We start from the raw sequence: 21,809 nt of genomic DNA on the forward strand, positions 1-21,809 counted from the left end.
TTGATGTGTAAATCGTTTCCTCGACGTAGTAGTTCTTCGTGTGACAACTCGGATCCACACCAAGGGACAAAGAAAGTAAGGGTTATTAGTCACTGAGGAGAGTATCAGCCGTGATCTGGTCGACCTTTGTGTGAATTAACATTCACGCTCGAGAGGAGGAAGCTTCTCAACTAACCGCTGGAAAGATGTAACAATTTCGTTAGCTTCTCTGTTCATTCACTTTTTGTAGCATGCTTCATTAATTTATATCTTTGTCTGTCCTTGAAATTCCCAATTAGAATCTGAAATGTGGAAATATTTTCCTTGAAAATCCTTCCACATTTCGGGTTGAATACTCGTTTTTTCAATTTTATTTTTGTTTTCTTTCTGTTTCAGTTGGAGCGGGAGAGAGCCATGGATAGTGACCGCATTTTCCCAATATCGACATAAATCCAACACTAATCATGCGCCATTGCCATCCTGGGTTGGACCAAGTCAAACCCTCACTTGGAATCGGGACATCATCGGGAGAGGACGTACTGGCAAATAATCTATTTTTTTATTTCTCATACTTGTTTAATTTATTTTATGTTTTAGGAAGGACTCTTGTAGGACAAGGCTGTCAACGAGTAGGGCTTAATTACCAATCTGTTTACTTAAGTCCACATTTATTTAAATAATTTCAAGGATAGATAAATTTAATCTTATTATTTTCATTCATTGTTAATTCAAGTACAGGTGTTTATTGAGAAGTGGACTCTCGAGTGTCAACTGGCTCGGGCTGATCCTCCTTCAGCGACTATCAACCCTTACTTACTTTGTCCTTGTGGACTCTCGATGTTGGCTCATTAAGTTCACCTAATAGGGGTCCATCTTTATTGATGTGTAAATCGTTTCCTCGACGTAGTAGTTCTTCGTGTGACAACTCGGATCCACACCAAGGGACAAAGAAAGTAAGGGTTATTAGTCACTGAGGAGAGTATCAGCCGTGATCTGGTCGACCTTTGTGTGAATTAACATTCACGCTCGAGAGGAGGAAGCTTCTCAACTAACCGCTGGAAAGAAGTAACAATTTCGTTAGCTTCTCTGTTCATTCACTTTTTTTAGCATGCTTTATTAATTTATATCTTTGTCTGTCTTTGAAATTCCTAATTAGAATCTGAAATGTGGGAATATTTTCCTTGAAAATACTTCCACATTTCGGGTTGAATTCTCGTTTTTTTCCAAATTTATTCTAATTTTTTTGTTTGTTTCAGGTCGAGCGCTAGAGGACCATGGATAGTGACCCCGTATCCAATAACGATATAAACCCTATAACGAATCGACACCAATCATGCGCCATTGCCATCCTGGGTTGGAGTGAGTCAAACCATCATTCGGAATCGAGCCGTCGTTGGAGGAAGACGTACAGGCAAATACATTCTTTTCTTATTTCTCATACTTGTTTAATTTATTTTATGTTTTAGGAAGGACGCTTATAGGACAAGGCTACCAAGGAGTAGGAAGTAAACACTCTCCGTTTACTTAAGTCCACATTTATTTAAATAATTTCAAGGATAGGCAAATTTACTTTTATTACTTTCATTCATTGTTAATTCAAGTACAGGTGTTTATTGAGAAGTGGACTCTCGAGTGTCAACTGGCTCGGGCTGATCCTCCTTCAGCGACTATCAACCCTTACTTACTTTGTCCTTGTGGACTCTCGACGTTGGCTCATTAAGTTCACCTAATAGGGGTCCATCTTTATTGATGTGTAAATCGTTTCCTCGACGTAGTAGTTCTTCGTGTGACAACTCGGATCCACACCAAGGGACAAAGAATGTAAGGGTAATTAGTCACTGAGGAGAGTATCAGTCATGATCTGGTTGACCTTTGTGTGAATTAACATTCACGCTCGAGAGGAGGAAGCTTTTCAATTAACAGCTAGAAAGAAGTAACAATTCAGTTAGTTTCTCTATTCATTCACTTTTTGTAGCATGCTTTATTAATTTATATCTTTGTCTGTCTTTGAAATTCCTAATTAGAATCTGAAATGTGGAAATATTTTCTTTGAAAATCCTTCCACATTTCGGGTTAAATACTCGTTTTTTCAAGTATATTTTTGTTTTCTTTTTGTTTCAGGTGAGGCGGCGCCGCCTCCCTCCCCGACGGTGTGCCACCTTGTCGTGGTGGGGGGGCTCACTTCTACAAGATCCCTTCCGATTAGTAAATGATTCGAATTAATTTTCTGATCTTTGGGAATCTTGTAGAAGTGCCAAGAGCACACCACACCTTAACGGGAATCCATATACCAACATTACAGGGCGAAAACTATTTCGCATGCAGCGTCGTCATTTGTTGACGGATTGTAAAGTTATTACAGGTTTTTGGAAATGCCAGAAGCTTATCTACTAAGTTACGTTAGGAAAATTAAAAAAAAAATGAAAAAAATTTTTTGTTTAAATAAATATATTAACATTATTGAGAAACAACATTTAAATCGCAAAATCCCCCAACGTACTTTACTAGATAATGTTCATACGTTTCCAAAAAGTCCACAAAAATGCAAATCTGTCAAGAAATGACGATGCTGCATGCAAAATAAATAATGGAAGAATTTCGTGTTCGGGAAGTCGCCAACACGAAATTCTTCAATTATTTATTTTGCATGCAGCATCGTCATTTCTTGACAGATTTGCATTTTTGTGGACTTTTTGGAAACGTATGAACATTATCTAGTAAAGTACCTTGGGGGATTTTGCGATTTAATTGTTGTTTCTCAATAATGTTAATATATTTATTTAAACAAAAATTTTTTTTCATTTTTTGTTAATTTTCCTAACGTAACTTAGTAGATAAGCTTCTGGCATTCCCAAAAACCTGTAATAACTTTACAATCCGTCAACAAATGACGACACTGCATGCGAAATAGTTTTCGCCCTGTAATGTCGGTATATGGATTCCCGTTAATTATACTATAGTTTTCTTTCCCGGGTTGAATTATATTATTTAATTCATTACTACACTATCTGATGCCTGAGCTACATATGATTTAATTTCCCATTGTGTATATACGAGATAAGCGAGGATGAGTTATACATAGGCGCGCGTATTAGTACTACATAGTAAGAGCGCTGGTGTCTTTTTAAAGCAGTTCCTAAATGCATCGAAACATTAGAAAAAGCCATACCTGGCATTGGTTGTATCCCGCAAGGACAGAAACTGTAGCGTAGGATCCCGCAGTGAACAGAAACTATAGCGTAGGATCCCGCAGGGAACAGAAACTGTAGCGTAGTATCCTAAGGATACTACGCTATAGGAAAATTATACTACGGTAGTACTATAATTATACTACACTTGGCAACGCTGATTGGGCTCAACGTAGTCAACGTATACTCTTACGTATAATAGCAGGAGATGGCCCGAGATGGCGTTCTAGTATGTATGTACATACAAGTTGAGTTCGGAATTAAACTCCTTTTCACTCCGACGGAGCTTTCCCTAGAATTCCCTATTCACTCCGTCTAATCATTCTGTGTCCGGGAGCAAGTTAGAGAGTGAATAGGGAATATGGAAGAGCTGTGATAGCTAATTGCTATTCTATCCCCACTTCTAAAAGGAAAATAGGGGTAAGGAAGGATAAATAAGAAATATTGGCACTAATTGGGAGCTCCGTGTGACTAGTTTAAGCGGGAAAGAAGCAAAATTGACAAATGTTGGTTTCATTATTTTGGAATTAAATTTCAAACGTTTGTTTATATAAATCTAAGGGCCTGATAAAGTAAGTGAAATAAAATTTAAAATAATACAATATCGTGTATAGTTAAAAAATTAATCTTTTATTTCTTTTTAACAGTTGTTATGAATAATGAATATAGTTCGTGTAGACTCTACCAATTTTAATTTAATTTATTTTGATAACTGTCTTCTTTCAATTAATTGCAATAATTTAGTAGTACAGCAAAAATGAAAAATTCCAATAGCAACTTTATCCCTCCATATGTTTTTAATATAATTTTATAAACTACTCACTACTTTTTTCTTGCAGTAGGACATCCATTTTTATTTTATCAAAATAAATTAAATTAAAATTGGTAGAGTCTACACGAACTAAATTCATTATTCATAACAACTGTTAAAAAGAAATAAAAGATTAATTTTTTAACTATACACGATATTGTATTATTTTAAATTTTATTTCACTTACTTTATCAGGGCCTTAGATTTATATAAACAAACGTTTGAAATTTAATTCCAAAATAATGAAACCAACATTTGTCAATTTTGCTTCTTTCCCGCTTAAACTAGTCAGACGGAGCTCCCAATTAGTGCCAATATTTCTTATTTATCCTTACCCCTATTTTCCTTTTAGAAGTGGGGATAGAATAGCAATTAGCTATCACAGCTCTTCCATATTCCCTATTCACTCTCTAAGGCCGAGTCCTACCAAAGTTTAATTAATTAAATTAATATAGTACACGTAACATGAACTGTATCACTAACAACCAGTAACTACTTAAAGTAGTATAGTTCACGTAACGGATACTATACCACTTTAATTAATTATACTTTGGTAGGACTCGGCCTAACTTGCTCCCGGACACAGAATTAGTGATGGGCGATGTTACGCCGATTATGGAAAAATCGATGTATTTTTTTGCAAAATTGATTATTTAAAATCGATCTTTCCAAATCCGATTAATCGACTTTACATCGATTTTTAGATACCTTCTCTTCGATGTTTTGTGAAGCGGAGCGTAATTGCTCCTAGCAGCAAAATGTATAATACACGTTACATAAATTATAGATAAGTGATTTTTAAATTCGTTAACTATACATTGACTTGGCCATTATATTTTTTTGAAAATCGACTATGTAGCAGTACAGAGCCTGGCTACGCATATATTAATTTGTAATAATGATTACATCAACAACTTGTAAGTATTTTTGTATTTAATTATTTCCACAGAATAGAAATGGAAAACAAATGTATTTCAGATATTATTACTATATAGTATTTATACATATACTATATTATATGAAAATAATATATTTGTTTTGTTCACGCGATGATAATGGTAAATAAAATTAATGAATAATTCTTTATTTATTATATTTTTTTATCAGTTTATCCTAAGTGTTTTATAATAATAATTCAATATATAATTGAGAAAAATATAAAATTTTAAACATAGATTTAAATCGATTATTTTTAAGAATAATCGATCTTTTTTATCGATTTATTCAAAAGTCGATTTATTAAACATCGATACTTTTTTCTAACATCGCCCATCCCTACACAGAATTACTAGACGGAGTGAATAGGGAATTCTAGGGAAAGCTCCGTCGGAGTGAAAAGAGTTTAATTCCGAACTCAACTTATGAATTCGGGCGTAAATCTTCCATAAGAGTATCCACCCCCTGCTTTTTAACTACCTGTCAGTTACTTGAAAAAATAAAGAATGGTGAGTGGTCAATATACTTTCAAACATTTAATTTAATATTGCATAGTATATATAATTGTTATGAATTAAAAATAAAATAATCATTTATTTATATTTTTAAATAGAGCGGGATAAATTACGTTACAAATAGGTTAAGATGTGTTATGAATGAATGATTCACAGCAAGTTATCAATAAGTTTTGTCTATTCCGAAGAAAATCGGCTAATCATTTATGTATTAATATAATTTTGATTAATGGCTATCTTTGATTCCTCGCTAATCCAATTATATCGCATTTAAGAAAGAAATATTAAAGAATTGATTTCTTTTAGATACGCTTTATTTTAATACAAAACAGGGCGGGTAAGACCCGACTTGCAAAATGGTATATGAATTTTGATGATGATGAGAAACAGAAATTAATTGAAGAAGTTCATGCAGTTGTAACTGTTAGGGATGCTAAGCATACAAATTTTGTAGAGGTAAGCAGTAAATATAATAACTTTGCATTAAAAATAATTCCAATCCTTCTACTTATGTATGTCATTTTTCTTTATGTTAGTTCCGAAATTTTAAAATTGTGTATAGGAGATACGCAGGACTCTATTTTTGTATTTGCGTGGATGTTAATGACAATAACCTTTGTTATTTAGAAGCTATTCACAACTTTGTTGAGGTGTTAAACGAATATTTCCATAATGTATGCGAGTTGGACTTAGTCTTTAACTTTTACAAGGTGAATACATCCAAGTCAATTGTCAATTAATTAGTTTAAGGTAAGAAAAACTTTTATTATTAATGCCAAAATATAATTTTTAATTTAGGTTTACACTGTCGTGGATGAGATGTTCTTGGCTGGAGAAATAAGGGAGACCAGTCAAACAAAAGTATTGAAACAGCTGTTAATGTTAAATTCATTAGAATGAAATAATATAAATGCCTACCTTGATATACTTGTTGATGCAAAAAATCATAGCAGTCTGATGATATGAGAGTGTTATTTGTGGCAAAATCCTATTATAAAGTAATTATATATATATATAATATGTATTATATTTAGAATCCCTGTTTCTTTAATTATTAGATGAATATTTCTGGATATTCTGTCATATGGCATAAGAATAATTGCATATTCATTATATGTTAAAATCATGACAAATAGATTATAATCAAGATTAATTTAAAGAATAAAACGAAAGATCTGTATATATTCTATGTATTAGCGGTGTATAAATAATGATACAAATTGAGTGAAAAATGTAAATCACTTTGGACATTTATTTTAAAAATTTATTTAATATAACAACTGCAGCCTTGTCTCTTTGAAACTATATATCTTTTTTATATTTTGAAGTTGTGATATTTTAACTTCTAACCTGTAAAAAAATTGTACCTATTCCATTTTCTTTTACAAATATTATTTTTATTTGATATATAATATATTTGTTTATGTATATAGTATATACAGAGCTCACCACTTAAAATACCCCAGAGCAAAGATGCAAGAAGCGTGTATCTCTGTAACTATAAGAGATATTAAATTTTTCCATGGGTTTTTTTGAAATCTTTTGCTATTTAAATTCAAATAGCTCTTATGCAAGATCTTGATGTCTTTGATAGTTAATAGATAGACAAATGCATTTTCTTATCTCCATGCCTTGAGTTGTTTTAAATGGCAAATCCTAGATGTGTATATATATGACTTAAGAAAATCACTTACTAAAAGGTACATTTACTTAAATATAATTTAAAGATAAATTATAATAATTTAAAACAATGGAATCTCATAATGAAAAAATAACAGTTTATTCTTCTACTTAATTAAGCATTCAAAACTGTAAAGAATTATACTTTTGTAAATATGCTTTATTAAAGCAATAAGCTGATTTATGCAGCACATTTACAAAAATCAAAATGCTAAGTGTTCTTGTTTGTTTTGTTTAAAGTGTGTACATTTTTTATATAAATAAGTGAAAACTCATTGATATGTTTACACCTTGCTAAAGTATTTTCATTAAAATAAATTGTTAAAAAGAAATTTTTACACGATACTTCCATAAAGTAAAAGTATTAATAACTTAAAAATGTTATCTTAATCAAAATTGCTTACAGAAACATGCTCTATTACTTACAAAATCTAATATTTAAAGATTTCATGATCATTCTGTTATTGGCAAAGTAATGTGGCTTACTGTTAAAACTGTGCATAGTACACTAATTTAATTATTCAAATCAATGGTCAGTCAGCTTGAAAAGTTAAATATAATAATTAAAGTTCTAGTAAAAAGATAAAAGCGTATAACGGATGCTACTAAACCGAATCATCATTCTAGTTGAAAATAAAAATTAAAGTAAAGTATATAATTTTGAATAAAATATACATAAATAAGTAAATCTTAATAAGATATTTGGATATTTCTGTGTGAGGTTAAAATAAGTAGCATCTGTAGGGTCTGCCACTTAAATCGCTCTAAAAGCATCCATGTAAGAAAATTTGTATTTTAGCTCTGTAACTATTAAAAATCAAATTTTTTTAAATCTTTATATAGAACCTCTGTAAATGCAAATAATAAATGGTTTCATAAATGCCTGATACAAAACTTGAATACCCCTGATATAGTTACAGAAAGAGAGAGGGGAAGAGATATATACACGTCTTATTAAAACTGCTCTCTGGGGCGTTTTATTTAACAGATCTTATAATTCACTCGGTAGATTTCGGTCGATCATTGATGTATGGCAATCGAAAAAATATAAGGAAAAACCAGATATGATATTTTTAAAAATAAATTCACAAAATACAAAAGATGGAGGTTTGTTCGAAACGCTTTGGACATTTGTCAACTCAATTACTGGAAGATGCAAGAAGTTAATATATATATATATCAATTGAAGTAGTCATTGAGACTCATAAACGTGTTTGCTTTGTAGTATAAATGATAAAAGCTACCAACGACCAAGTCAAATGATTGGTGATTGATATGGGTATTAGTGGTCCTTATGGTAGTGTAATGAGAGAGAAACGGTATAGTTAATATTACAAAATTTGTTATAATAATAATAAATTATAATAATTTACATACCCAAAAATAAACCAATTCTTTCATGAATATAGTTACAGATTTTCTTCCTCTAATTTTTTTGCAGAAATAATTGAAGGATTTTATGATCAAAATTATTATTATAAAATTTAATTATTTAAATTAAAATATCAGTACTAAAAATAGTAAAACGATAATTATAATTCATTAAAATATGGATATTATTAATCAATATTTAGAATTACAATTTGGAATGGAAGATTTTTCAATTATGATTATGTAATTATAAAAATGCTTATAGTTACTTGATGTAAACGAACTTAATTGAATTGGTTTTCTAATGACTTTTTCATTGTAGTCTCTCGGCATTTGAACTGTCAGATCTTAGGTGAAGCTAATGGCCACACCTGTATATGATATAAAGAAAAAATAGCTCTGAAGAGAGAGAGAGAGAGAGAGAGAGAGATTGGGACATGTACAAAGTGATGAGTAAAATTTTGATTTGGTCACAACTGCCTATTCGCGATTATACTTCCTACATATTTCAAAAGTGGAACTCATGCCCAGAACCCATCTTGATATTTTTATGAGATAAGATTTACAAGTTATTTTAAAAACTAACTATTAAATTAAAAAATCTCTATTATCACTAAAGTCTAAAACACAGGAATATCCATGGTAGTTTCTACAAAGTTAATTTATAGTATTGAGACTGACTATGATCGATGTAGAACATTAAACAGATTTTCAAGATTCGATTTTAAACCCGAGTAGTCAGAATTTAATGCAAGAAAAAAGTGGATTAATTGTCATCCCACAATGACATGACAACTGTTTGTGTGATCCTAGATGTGAGCTACAAAGACATGTTAGAGGAGTTACTCGAAACTAAAGAATCTACCAGTATCTATAGGATCTAACGTTCTTCAATGATCAAAGCAAAGTCGTGGCCTATATGGTTTTGGCAGGATACGAGAGTGTTTTTTGACTGTAAAATCGCTGTAACTGACATTCCTGAGTGACAGGTTGAAGACAACTGAATTAACATAATTTTCTTAATTAACTGGTGTTAACGACGAATTATTTATAGCAAAGTCTGCTTAATTCAAAAACGTAAAAACTGACAGTGTGTCCGACACGAGAGAGTACTATCTTCTTGAAGAACTCCATTTTTGTAGCCATTCTTTCGAAGCTATGTGATGGGGTCTGAAGCAATGAAAATATCGAGAATTATAGAACAGATGAAAAATTTATTAGTGATACTCTCTAATTTATAAACAGTACGTGGTTCTTACAGCGAAACTCACGGACGATGGTCGGCGGATATAATCTTAAAAATGAGATTGACCTTGAAGGTAAACACAGCAAAATGAAACTTAACTGATGATAGAGAAAATGAAGGTGCAACGATAACGAAATCAAAGACCTTATTAACTTTTGTATCCAAATATGAGAGCTAGAAGATAATTATATTTATTCACTGACTTCCATGACAGGAGATAATGAAATACATTGGAAAGATAATTATCAAGGTAGAAAAGTAGATTATTGAAGAGATAGCCAAACTGGACTAAGGGCTCTGAACTTGATTTATGAAGCGAACAACATTAAATATATGACCAATTTAAAAAATTCAATGTGTCTTAACGGATCATAATTGTAAAATTAAACCTAGTGTGAAAATCTTATATTAAAGTTTAAATTTGTACTCTTAATGGAGATTTCACAGCCTAACATTATCTGCTGGGATAGCAATTTTACAAATTTTTTTGTAAGTTATTGCATTTTACATGATATTAATCGTTATATACCATATGATAAAACGCTTTCTTTGAAGCCTTTATAAAGGCTTGAAATATATGGACTGATTTCGATACCGCGGTTGATAAGAAACCAATTAAACAGACTACAATTCACCAAAGAGATATCATAAACTTACTTGGGGACAAAACCCTTAGATTAAATAATATAAAGTAATTAATTACGCAAGATTGTAAAACTTAGAGTAGAAATTGGCACAAAGTAGTTTAAAGTAGCTAACAGTTTAGCAAAGGCAATCAATGATGTAGCGAAGTAGTACTAAACTCGCGCGATATAAATTAGCAAACAAAAATTTAGGGTAGAGGCAGCGTATAAGTCATAAGCATTTGATTTCACGTTGGTGAGATCGTCGACACACTAAAAGTTAAAAGGGAAGAGCAGAGCGGTTCCAAAAAAAGAGAGGAAGTGTAAATGGACATTGATTTGCATCGATTTTGCTTCCGAGAGTAGCAAGAGAATCGAGAGGCCATGTTAGATAAATCACCTCGATTGTCAATTTTTCGAGAGCAGAATCCATACACTCCTGTGTATAACTATGTGAGGCACTTAAGCTTAAGAAAATCCAGAGGCTAGAGCATAGGCATAAAAGAACGTTTATCTACGTAATAGTAGCAAATATCAATTTATTTTATAGAACCTTAGGAAATTCTTTTGTATTTGCATTCAAATATGTCCTTTATAAAACAATATTTTTTATGTTATGGAAATAGATGAAATTTTATATTTTAACTCTGGAGCGTCTCTTAAGTGCCTCACACTATAAAGTGATGATTATTTTTTGGTTTTTGTCACAATTACCACTTCGATTGTATTATCTACATCATTAATACTGAAATGTAATCTTCATAATAGGCTGAAAAATGACACGATATGTAAAAAAACATTGTTCCTTGTATAAGAGTAAAATATTTTTAAGAACGAGTCATTTTTAGTAGGCAATAATAGTGCTGACTGGAAAAGATTTAAAATTTTCAATATTTCATGTGATACATAATTATTGTAATTGATGAAATAGACCTAAAGAAATTAAATTGTAAACCACCCATAAAGGCAAGAAATAATCATTAATAATAACAATAAATTTTTAATCTATATATAAACATTCGCAACAAGAATACTATAAACTAAATTGGAATGAATATTTTTAAATTATGCAAATTATTTCAATAACATATCAGTCACGCAATCGGGAAATGTAATTTGATAATAAATTACTTTCATAATTTTTACTCATTCGCTTTATCCAAACGTTGATATTGAAAACTCGCTTGTATGATTGGCATTTGAATATTGTACATAGGAATTTCAAATTGTTTAATTTACAATATATACTACGGTATAGTTTTGCGATAACACTCGAAATTGAATATTATCTGAAATCACATTCTCAACTTTCTATTTTACAACTTCCAGAGATTCGTGCGCTTTACATTCAAACAGTCTTGAAGTGGAAAAATTCTGATCTGTAATATACAATTTTACATTCTGCAATTCTCAAAGAATCGCTTGCTAATAATAATAGTAATAATAATAATAGCAGTGTGGTAGTAATGTTAATGATAATAATATGACTCTAAAAGCAAGGGCAAAAATAACAAGTGAAAAATCGTAGCCACAATGCCCATAATAAATTTAATTCTAAAAGATATAACTAATTTTATTGTAATTTGGATTTTATACTAAAATATGATATTAGTATATTTTTCCAACCGTTTGCAAATCTTCATATTGGTGTTAGCATGATGATTGCAAAGGAACCTAATTGATGTGATTCTTAAGGTTATGCTGCCTATATTTTACTGTACACAATATTTCGTTGAAGGTACATATGAAATTTGGAGTGACCCTGATTATGGCCCCTTGCCTCCCTATTTTACATCCTCTTACAAACTCACGTTATAGACTCATCGATTTTGGCACTAGTGTTTTCATCGTCGCTAACTCCATCAGTTTCGTCTTCCTCTTCCTCAGAGCTTGCTGTAGAATTCTCCGAATTTTGATTGTATTCGCGGTACTCATCATTGGAGTCTTGTTTTTCTATATATTCATCCTCATCTTCGTTTTCTTCATGATATCCATATTCTGCTTCGGCAATCGAGTCTTCATTGGACACGAGTAAATTTTGTTCAATCAGAATCTGATTACCATCATCATCATTTGAAACCATCAAAACTCTTCCATCCAAATTATGAATTTCAATTTCATTGCTCCTATCAATGGATTCTTCGAGATTACCGTCAAAAGAGTTCTCTTCGTCATCCAAATTTTCCTTGTCAATTCGTTCATACCTATTCATTGAGTCGCAATCATCATTTTCTTCCAAAACCTCCATTCTATTATTGTCGAAATTTTCTTCATTGTTTCTCTCATTCCCAAAGTCCGATTCTGGAGCACTGCTTTCCTTCCCATCTTCAACATATTTTTGACTGTGTTTGTTCAGCGTAACCATTGGACTTAACCGATGTTTCGTTTTTATTTCACATCCCTGGGACTCGTCTCCCATCAACAAAGGCATCATTGGACTAAGGACAGGTGGACCTTCATCATCCGACAATTCACTATCGCTTTTTTCTACTTTTACCGATATTTCCTCAGAACTCTTCGCTCTTTGAGGAGATACTCTGGCTTCAATAATATTGGAGCATTCAGAATCCATTGTTCTCTCTTCTGTACCAGATAGGGTCTTCTTTTCATTTTCAAAATCAGAATCCGAATCGGAATTACACATGACTTCACCAGTTGCCCTACTATTAGATCTGGACTCTTCAGGATCAGCTTCCGATCTTGAGTTATCACCTTCCTCTTCTTCGCTGTCGTCGCTGGAGCTACTATTTGAATCGGAATCTTCGCTGTTTTCGCTATCACTATCTTCCTGTGTATCCGCGTCCCCTTCTCTTTCACCCTCACCTTCACCATCAGCATCCACATCAGCCTGAGATTCAAAATCTTCGATTTCTTCTTCGACTTCAGCCATGTCTTCACCATCTCCAATCAAGCTCCCCTTCTCATCATTATCAGGCTTAGCAATACTTTCAATCGTATCCTTCATCATAGCTAATTTACCCGTACAGCTCTTCAAATGCTCGCTGAATCTGTCCTCGTTATCATAACTCTTTTGGCATGTTTGGCACCAATAATTTCCGTTGTAATTGATATGAATACTCATATGTAAAACTAGTTTGCTTCTTGCATTGTGATACCTACCACAAGTTTTACAAGTGAAATTATTGCCTTCACACGATAAAATTGCTGCGTGACTGGCTTTAAGATGATCCGCTAAGTGCTCATAGTTTTTACAAAGTTTCAAACAAACTCCACAAGTTACTGCAGCTTCAGCTCGATGAAAACGAATCAAATGTTGCCATAAATGTTTCTTTGCGGGCCACTGTTTGCCGCATACTTCACAGGCACATTCGGTATTTGTCGATTCGTCGTAAACTTTTCTGGAATCCTTTCTCGAACACTTAACGCCAGTACTGCTTTTCACGTGAGGCAAAGCAACGAGATTTGGTACTGGCTTTTGTCCAGCCAACTGCATGTTAATATCCTCAAATAAATTAAAATCTGGAATGTTCAAATTGGTCTCATTCATTGATACGTCTTCCTCCTTTTTAATTTGATTATTATTCTTCAAATGAGTTTCCAATATTGAAGTTACTGAGTTATGGGTGTCCTTGTTATACACATTCCTCTTCGTACAGTTATTAATGTGATTCCAAAATAAAGTCTTTGTACAGAATTGTTTTTGGCAACTCTTGCATTCAAAATTCTTTCTATTCCTCATTTTTCTCTTTGTCGAGTTATTATCCAACTTCCTTTTTTTAAACATTCGTGCTGGATCTGTATTATGCACGTTTTGATAATGCTCTGTTAAGGTAGAGTAGTTCAAGAAGATTTCTGGACAAATTTCGCAATCATAAGTGTCGAGAATTGACCTCTTGTGTTTAACAGCTTGATTAGAACTTTCGTCACAAGGATTTTCATCGTAAACAAAATCTTCTGGCTCTTGTTTGACAACGACTTGAGGAGCCCCTGGAGTGTCTATATTATCTTGAGCGTCCCCTCCATCGTAACTTTCATTCTTCGAGCCAATATCCATCCTGTACTCAAATGCAGCTAGCTGATCATTGGGAACATTATGTACCTGTTCGTAATGCTGTCTGATATCAGCATCATTGGTAAAAACAGCCAAACATTGTTTGCAAGTTCTGAAAACCTTACCATGACATTTTTTCGTATGATCGAAAGCTTTCCATTTGGAAGCATATTGTTTTCCACAAACTTGACAGGTATTTGGATTAGACAGAATGCTTCCATGAACGTCCGCCACGTGTTTCTTTAAATCCTTAGGATCTTTCATCGGGATAAGACAAACACCACAAGATACGCCAATCTCGTTTCTATGTAGGGACAACACATGCATTTTAAGTTTTAATTTATTTTCTACCGTATCACCGCAGAAATCGCAAACGTTTGGATTGTTATGATATTTATGATCTTTTCTATGAGATTCTAAATCTTCCTTAGTTCTAAAAAGTTTGTTACAGCCACTGTGGTCACAGGTCAAATCAGGATGGTTCATGTGTTTAATTCTGTTATGCGTCATGATTCCTAACTTTGAAGTAATTGTTTCATTACATAAATGACAGGTATAAGTGCTATGATGATTCTCAATATGTTTTTGAAGACTCGCCCGATCTTTGAATATTCTTTCACAGGCTCTACAACGGGTGAGTAGTGCGCCAGGATCTTTTCTATAATTTTGGCACCCCTTTATATGACGTCTTAGTAAATACCTTTTATGAAATCCTTTATTACATTTTTCACAATAATGTAAGAAGCCGTCCTCGGTTTTTGTCACCTTAAATTTCGTAGATTCCTTGGTGTTTTTTCTCACTTCAGGTTCGTATCTATGAATTTTGGCAATATGCGCAGCTAAATGATCCTTGGACGCACTGGTCTTCAAGCAGAATCTACAAGTAACATCCTCGTGACCTTTGTGCACTCTATTCACGTGCTTCCACAAATGTGAAGTTCTGCCGTAACATTTGTTGCAAAGATCACAAGGGAAGAGACCGTGTGCCAATCTTCGATGATTGCATAGATCATCTAAGCTGGAGAATATCATATTGACGCACAGCCCACAGCTTAATTCAGCATCGTTCACAGGCCCAGCAGGATCCACTTTAGCTGATTCATTAAACGTCTCATTAATGCTATTATTTTCGTACCCATTAACTTCTAATCCATGAATTTTCCTGTGTCGAGACATTTTTGACTTATTCGAATAGGGCCGACCACATATGTCGCAGCTAAAGTCGCCGTTCGTTAATGGCCAATGTTTTGTTTTTACATGGCTACTGAGCTGAATTACATCTGGGAAAACTTTCAGGCAAACACCACAAATCAAAGGAACAGTATCCGAATGCACTCCCATCACGTGTTTCCAATAATCCACACGACTACCCCACAATTTGCCGCAAATTTCACAAGTATTTGGCGAAACACCTTGGATTACGTGATGCTGAAGGTGATCATTGCGAAGGGACTTGGTTGCGAAAATCTTTCCACAGTCATCTCGATCACACTAAATTAATTTATGCAAGATTAGGCATAGTGGGTTAAATAATAAATAATTCATTTTTTAATTTGACTTACTTTAATGGAAGGCTCTTGACTATGCATACTACTAACGTGCAACCATCGCTCCCACTTACTGGGATGTGAGCTACCACATAGCTCACATACAAAGAATAAATGATATTGAGCTTTATTTCCACTTCCGTTTGTGTTTAAGGAATTACTATTTCCACTGCAGTCTCCACCCATCGTTATTTGTTCGGACTAAACGTAATGCATTTGCTTATAAGTTTTCTAGTGAAATATTTAATATATATTGCACCTTTTTATAATTATTTTACTTTACAAACCTTATGAGCATTTCTTTGATGACGAATTAAATGATCTTCATTAGGGAATGATTTGTAACATATGTGACAATCAACTTTATCTCCTTCTTCTCCATCAAAATCTATCTGATCACCTCCCTCGACGTTATTCACTGTTTCGTTGTAATAACTGCTATTCAATTGCACGAAACTAGCAGGATCATACCGAGGATCTACATTGTGTATCGAAACGTGTGCAATCAGCTTTTTCCTTGAATCGTGTTGTCGACCACAAATTGTACAGCTGTACCTAAAGTTTTTATTAAATATAATTAAAATGATTGTTTAAACTTTATTTAAAATGACAATTTAGCGCAAACTACTTCATACCGTCTTTGTTCAGATACTAAAAGTTTGGATCCTCCGTGATACATATTAACATGATTTAACAATTGTGCATTATCAGAACAAATTTTTAAACAAACACCACACGCGAAAGCTGCAAATTCTTTATGAGTCGCTCTAATGTGAAGCCATAAGCTTGCTCGATCATTAAAATCCCTTGTACAAATTTCACAAACGAATACGGTTTCTATTTCAATCATATTTTCATGATTACTTCTACTATCTTCGTCCTCAGTTTTTAGTTGCACCTAGAGTAATAATAAAAAAATAATATAAAATTTTTATGGATGAAAGTAATTTACTAAATATGGTTTCTTAATTCCTACCTCAGGCGACACAGAAGTTTCAGCTATTGGACATTCACTTTCTTTAAAAACCGTAAGTTCTTTATTTTCCGACCAACTATGGTCTAAGCTTTTTTTCAGTAAGCTTTCCAGTATGGGACTAGGATCGACACCGTGATATGTGAGAATGTGTCTGCTTAACGAAGACTTTAGCGTAAATTCTTTTTTACAAAGTATACAGGTAAAAGATTTATCCCCATTGTGCAACGCTTCATGTTTTTGGAATGATGCAAATGAAAAAAAATTCTGTTGACAAATCTCGCAATACCATATTTTAGAAGGGTCGTTTTCATCAGAATAATCTGTGAATATTGTTCATGCGTTAGTTACATTTTTTGTACACAAAGCAATGATTGAAAGAAATTACCTGTTTTAGCTAAGTTATGTGCTTTTGTAATTTTTCTTTTTTCTTCCAAATCATGCCTTATGCTGATTCCTTTGGTAAGTGCTTGCTTAAGTATAGTTAGTTGTGGATTTTTAGACAGTTTTGCTTCTGCGCTCTTATAATCCTTGTTATCTCCATCAGAATCCATACTTGATAAATCTGACATTTCTGGCATTTCTTTACTCCTTTGTAGATTTTTACTGATAGATTCATTTTGTTGATCAACAGCCGCGCAAACTCGAATATGTTTATTTAAATCTGTGATATTTGTGTACATTTTTGGACAGTTCTTACACTGGAATTTGTTATCCAGTCGCGTAAAAGATATAGGTACATCTGGCAAAGCTGGTAATCCGGCATGCCGTGACTTTACATGTTCTTCTAAGTTTGTTCGAGTCGAATAAATTCTTGAACAATATCCACATGTAACAGCAGGGTGACCCCTGAAAATGAATAGCGATTTTGCATATTAATTAAAACAATTATTTAAAAAAAAAACACACTATTCACCACAGATCGTCAAGCGAGAACTATCATCTTTACAATCATATATATTTTAAAGCATTAAAAATGAAAAAATATCATAAACTTTTTTGTTCCTCCTGAGCATTAAGACTTAACAATTTCTAGTTTAACAAATGCCGCGGCATTACAGGCAGTAAGGACAACGTATGTGATTAGAAGAGATTATTTCTTTCTGTCACCTAGCACTCCGTTTATCTCACTTTTTCTTTCGCTATTACATTGGTGTTACGTCTTGCACCGAAGCTTTTGCGAAACTAAAAATTGTTATTTTTTTTACCTGTGTGTCGTAGAAACATGGCCCCATCGATGTTTTGCTGTTGAATACGACTTATTACAAAGATCACATTGGTAAGGCCTCTTATAAGAGGTATGGTCGTCGGTTATAACTTTTTCACCAATCACGTCACCAGCACCAACATGAATTCTTGCATGGAGAGATAAGTGACCTTTCGAGCTGAAAGCTTTGTTACACAGAGAGCATACATAAACTTCATGTTGTTCTGATGTATGTTGGAAAACACCAGATTCTCTTGGGGACACTAAAGTGGCTTTTGATTCATTCTCTTCATTTTCACCTGTTACTATTGATGTCATTTCTAAAAAGTCACTTGGATTCATCTCCATATCCATCTCATACTCATCAGAATTCCTTTCGTCGACTTCATCCATACCTGTTAAATATTATTAATTAATATTATTTAATAAGAAATCTAAAAATTTATAAAACTATAAAAATACCTTCTTCTGTGCCACTATTATGAAGAATTTCTTCAATTTCATTATCCACTTCTCCATCTGAACATAATCTTGGTGGAGTACCCAAAGCTGCATTAGGATTTACTATAGGAGCTTCTGGAATTAAAACTGGCATACTCTCCTTCTCTTTCAAAAGTTCTGAACAGCTTTTATTATTACTGTTGACATTATCATTTACCTATTGTAACAAACAAAAGTACAATAGTATTTTATAAATTAGAATTAAAAATTCAAATATAAACTTACAGTCTCACTTGGTGGTAAACACCGTTCTAACAAAGCAACTGCATTAACACATGCTGTCCTAAAGTCATAGAAATTTTCCAGATTATACATGCACCTATAGCATAAACATTTTGGAAGTCGATCATCTTCATCTATCTGGAAATGTAAATAGATATTGTTAAATAGAGATACCTATGAAACAAAAATGCTTAAATTTGATTAATTATCTATTATTGATCAAAACAAAATAATTTAAAATAAGTATTATGTAAACAAGATTAAATTGTTACAGCTGTTAATTAAATAACAGATACACCTGTTATGCACAGGAAAAATTGCTTACTTGAAAAGATAAATACTGGAAGCAAAACATTTTAAAAAGTAAACAAAGATTTTTTTTATCAAAGTTAGGATTGTACATTTTTTAAAAATATTTCATATTTAAAAAAAATTGTTTAACGATTACAACGAGAAAATTTAATTAGGTTTCATTCAAATTTTGAAAAGGTTCATCAGAGGAGCAAATTTGCGCAAAACCTGGGAAAGAAGATTTTTGTGTACGTTTGTGAGTCATTGCTACATAATTTCAAAGTTTCGAACGTGCAAAGAAGAAGTGTATTTTGAAATAGACTTTTGGAGCAAAATAAGAAAATGAGTAGATAGACAGGTAAATAAGTCGAGCAAAACAAAATGTCTTCCGCAAAGAGCGGCTTCCTTTTGCTTGAGGAGACTTCGGGGAGGGTGAGAAGATACAAGAGACGGACAAGGTTCTTTCTATCTCTATCTCTCTCTTTCACATACATACACAGAAGCATGCGAGGGCGCACATAGAAACGTCTCTCAAAGAGTTTCGAAGAGGACTTGATAGGTAAAAGCGTTGGCGGAGGCTGCAAGGCTAAAAGACGAGCATCATCAGTTGGAGGCTAGCCGGATCGGCTTCTGGTGTCACGCTCACCGTTGAAAATGCTGAGAACATTGGGGACGAGGACGTCCACGAGGACACGGGCGAATAAATGTGTTAAATCTCTCTGGGCTCGCAATGGCGATAAATACCCATTGCGATAACGTACTTCTATGTTACCAAACTTTTACGGATCCTCGTCAATTTCCTAACAATCCAGAATTTGCAAACGACCAAATAAAACTAGTAATTTGCACAATTTTGCAAGCAGTGAGAAAAAAGAAAGAATTTTCAATTAACGTAAGGCATGGCAAAATTACATATAAAAACAACAAAGAAGAAATTGTTTCATTGATAAGCTTAAGAGTAACCCTCGTTAAGAACGTCAAAGAAACATATGCGAAACTTTCGGTCGAAAAGTTGAAATCGTAGGGAAAGTTATTATCAGTGGTGAAAAAGGGGAAAAATGATAACTTGGTAAAAAGTAAATTGAAGCATGACATGTAAGTTTAAAGGAGAAAATTGGAGTATCGGATAAAAGGAAGTTTGAGATAAAGTTGTTAGTGGTTGTTAGGTGCAGGGTCGGTGTGGAAAGAGATAGAGAAAAAGGAGAGAGAGAGGGAGAGAGAGAGTGAGAGAAGAGACAGATAGAGAGGCTGCAACTCACCTTGAAGGGCAGGCAGGTCTGAATTTTATCGACGAGCTGCCTGTTTTTGCCTTCTTGCCCGAAAATATCCATCTTAATCGCATCGTAGGAGGCACAAAGTCTGCAAAGCTCGTGATAGCGTTCTCTCGACTCCATAGTCGTCGCCTACGATGTCCACGTCGATAGCAGCTTCTGGCAACGCTCGACGCCGTCGTTGTTGACGCCTCCTCGACGCGCACACAAACACGCGCGCGCGCACACACCCACACAAACACACGCACAAAGAAACAAATGTAACGCTGAAAACTGCCGTTTACTGCAACTGACTCCACCAAATTCTTTCAACTTGGATTTTCCTTACGTCGTATAAGCCTAACGTAACTGACACGGTTTATCTAAATTTGTCAAACCTCCACGAGAAACTCGTGCAGCGGCGTAAGGAATGATTCGGAACCGTAAACTTCTTGTCCCTGATACTGCCTGATTCCTTGGATGTTGCTTTGAGAATTTTATGTAGTGTGATTCGTGACGAGTACGTTCCGAGTGTCGTAAAAGAAGGCGTCGTCGATGAGTACGGTGCTCCTCTTGACGAAACGAAAAGCTGAGCACGTTCGACGTCCTTGAATCGGTCTGGAGACGTCGTTAGTGCGGTGCGGGGCAGCGGGACTGCAATGGAGTAGCCAACGATCAAAGACAAGACGCGGACGCAGATACTGTCGATGACTTCTCCGAGCCCAAGCGGTTGGCGTTGTCGCGCAGTGGCGTAAGACGTCCAGTGGAATCACCACTTCCTTGAGTGACCGTAGTCCGACCCCTGGTCTCTCAAGAGGCTGCTCTCGAGGCCTCCATCTACCTCCTCCTCCTCTTCTCGCCTATGATGCCGGTCAGCCAATGTCCGTCTTGGTCACATCCTTCAAGATCACCGGTTCTTCCTTGCACAGCGATACCGCTTCTAGGGGCGTATCGCGATTTCCCGATTTCCACGACCTCGACCCGACGCTTCTCTTCTTCAAGCCTGCCCTCTTATCCCTCTTACTAATTTCATGACAGTGAACACCGTGAAAGCCCCGGGCGCCGCCATCTTGTATACAGACACTGCGAGTACTGCGACACTTGTTCTCCCCCCCCCCTCCGCCCCCTACATAATTTCACTTCCAGGAGATTCAGGGGAATTAATACCAACTTATTTAGTATATGTGTTCGTAAATTCGTTCCTTCTGGATATTTCTCCACATTATGTGGCTTTCTTTATTAAATTATTTTAAAAATTCATCAAGTTTTCCACAAATTCCTTTCTACTTGTGTTGTAGGATTATAAAATTTATTGTAATTAAAAATTAAATCTTGATTCAAAAAGCGACCTTGCCAACCTGAATGACCTTGGGAGATAAAAAAATCAGTTTCAATGGAAATTCCCTATATTACCCTGCTAACTTAAGCCATATGTATGATAGGGATATAGGGATCGT

General features: G+C 34.1%; 1 protein-coding gene across 1 annotated transcript; it reads right to left on the reverse strand.

Annotated features, from left to right (window-relative positions):
- Window positions 1–6,340: 6,340 nt before the first annotated feature.
- On the reverse strand, window positions 6,341–21,412 carry LOC136782467 (zinc finger protein 729-like). Its single transcript, XM_066741909.1, has 10 exons — window positions 20,362–21,412; window positions 18,815–18,949; window positions 18,551–18,746; window positions 18,090–18,483; window positions 17,270–17,730; window positions 16,885–17,204; window positions 16,544–16,806; window positions 16,196–16,463; window positions 15,924–16,109; window positions 6,341–15,852 (listed from the first exon to the last, which is right to left on the reverse strand). Exons 1-10 carry the CDS (start codon window positions 20,494–20,496, stop codon window positions 12,157–12,159), a joined length of 6,054 nt encoding a protein of 2,017 aa, XP_066598006.1. The 5' UTR covers window positions 20,497–21,412; the 3' UTR covers window positions 6,341–12,156.
- Between the last annotated feature and the right edge of the window lie 397 nt (window positions 21,413–21,809).

This window comes from Prorops nasuta, unplaced genomic scaffold, assembly GCF_024137725.1.
Source record: "Prorops nasuta isolate Cenicafe-Biocafe unplaced genomic scaffold, Cenicafe_Pnas_1.2 PNAS00027, whole genome shotgun sequence".
NCBI lineage: Eukaryota > Metazoa > Arthropoda > Insecta > Hymenoptera > Bethylidae > Prorops > Prorops nasuta.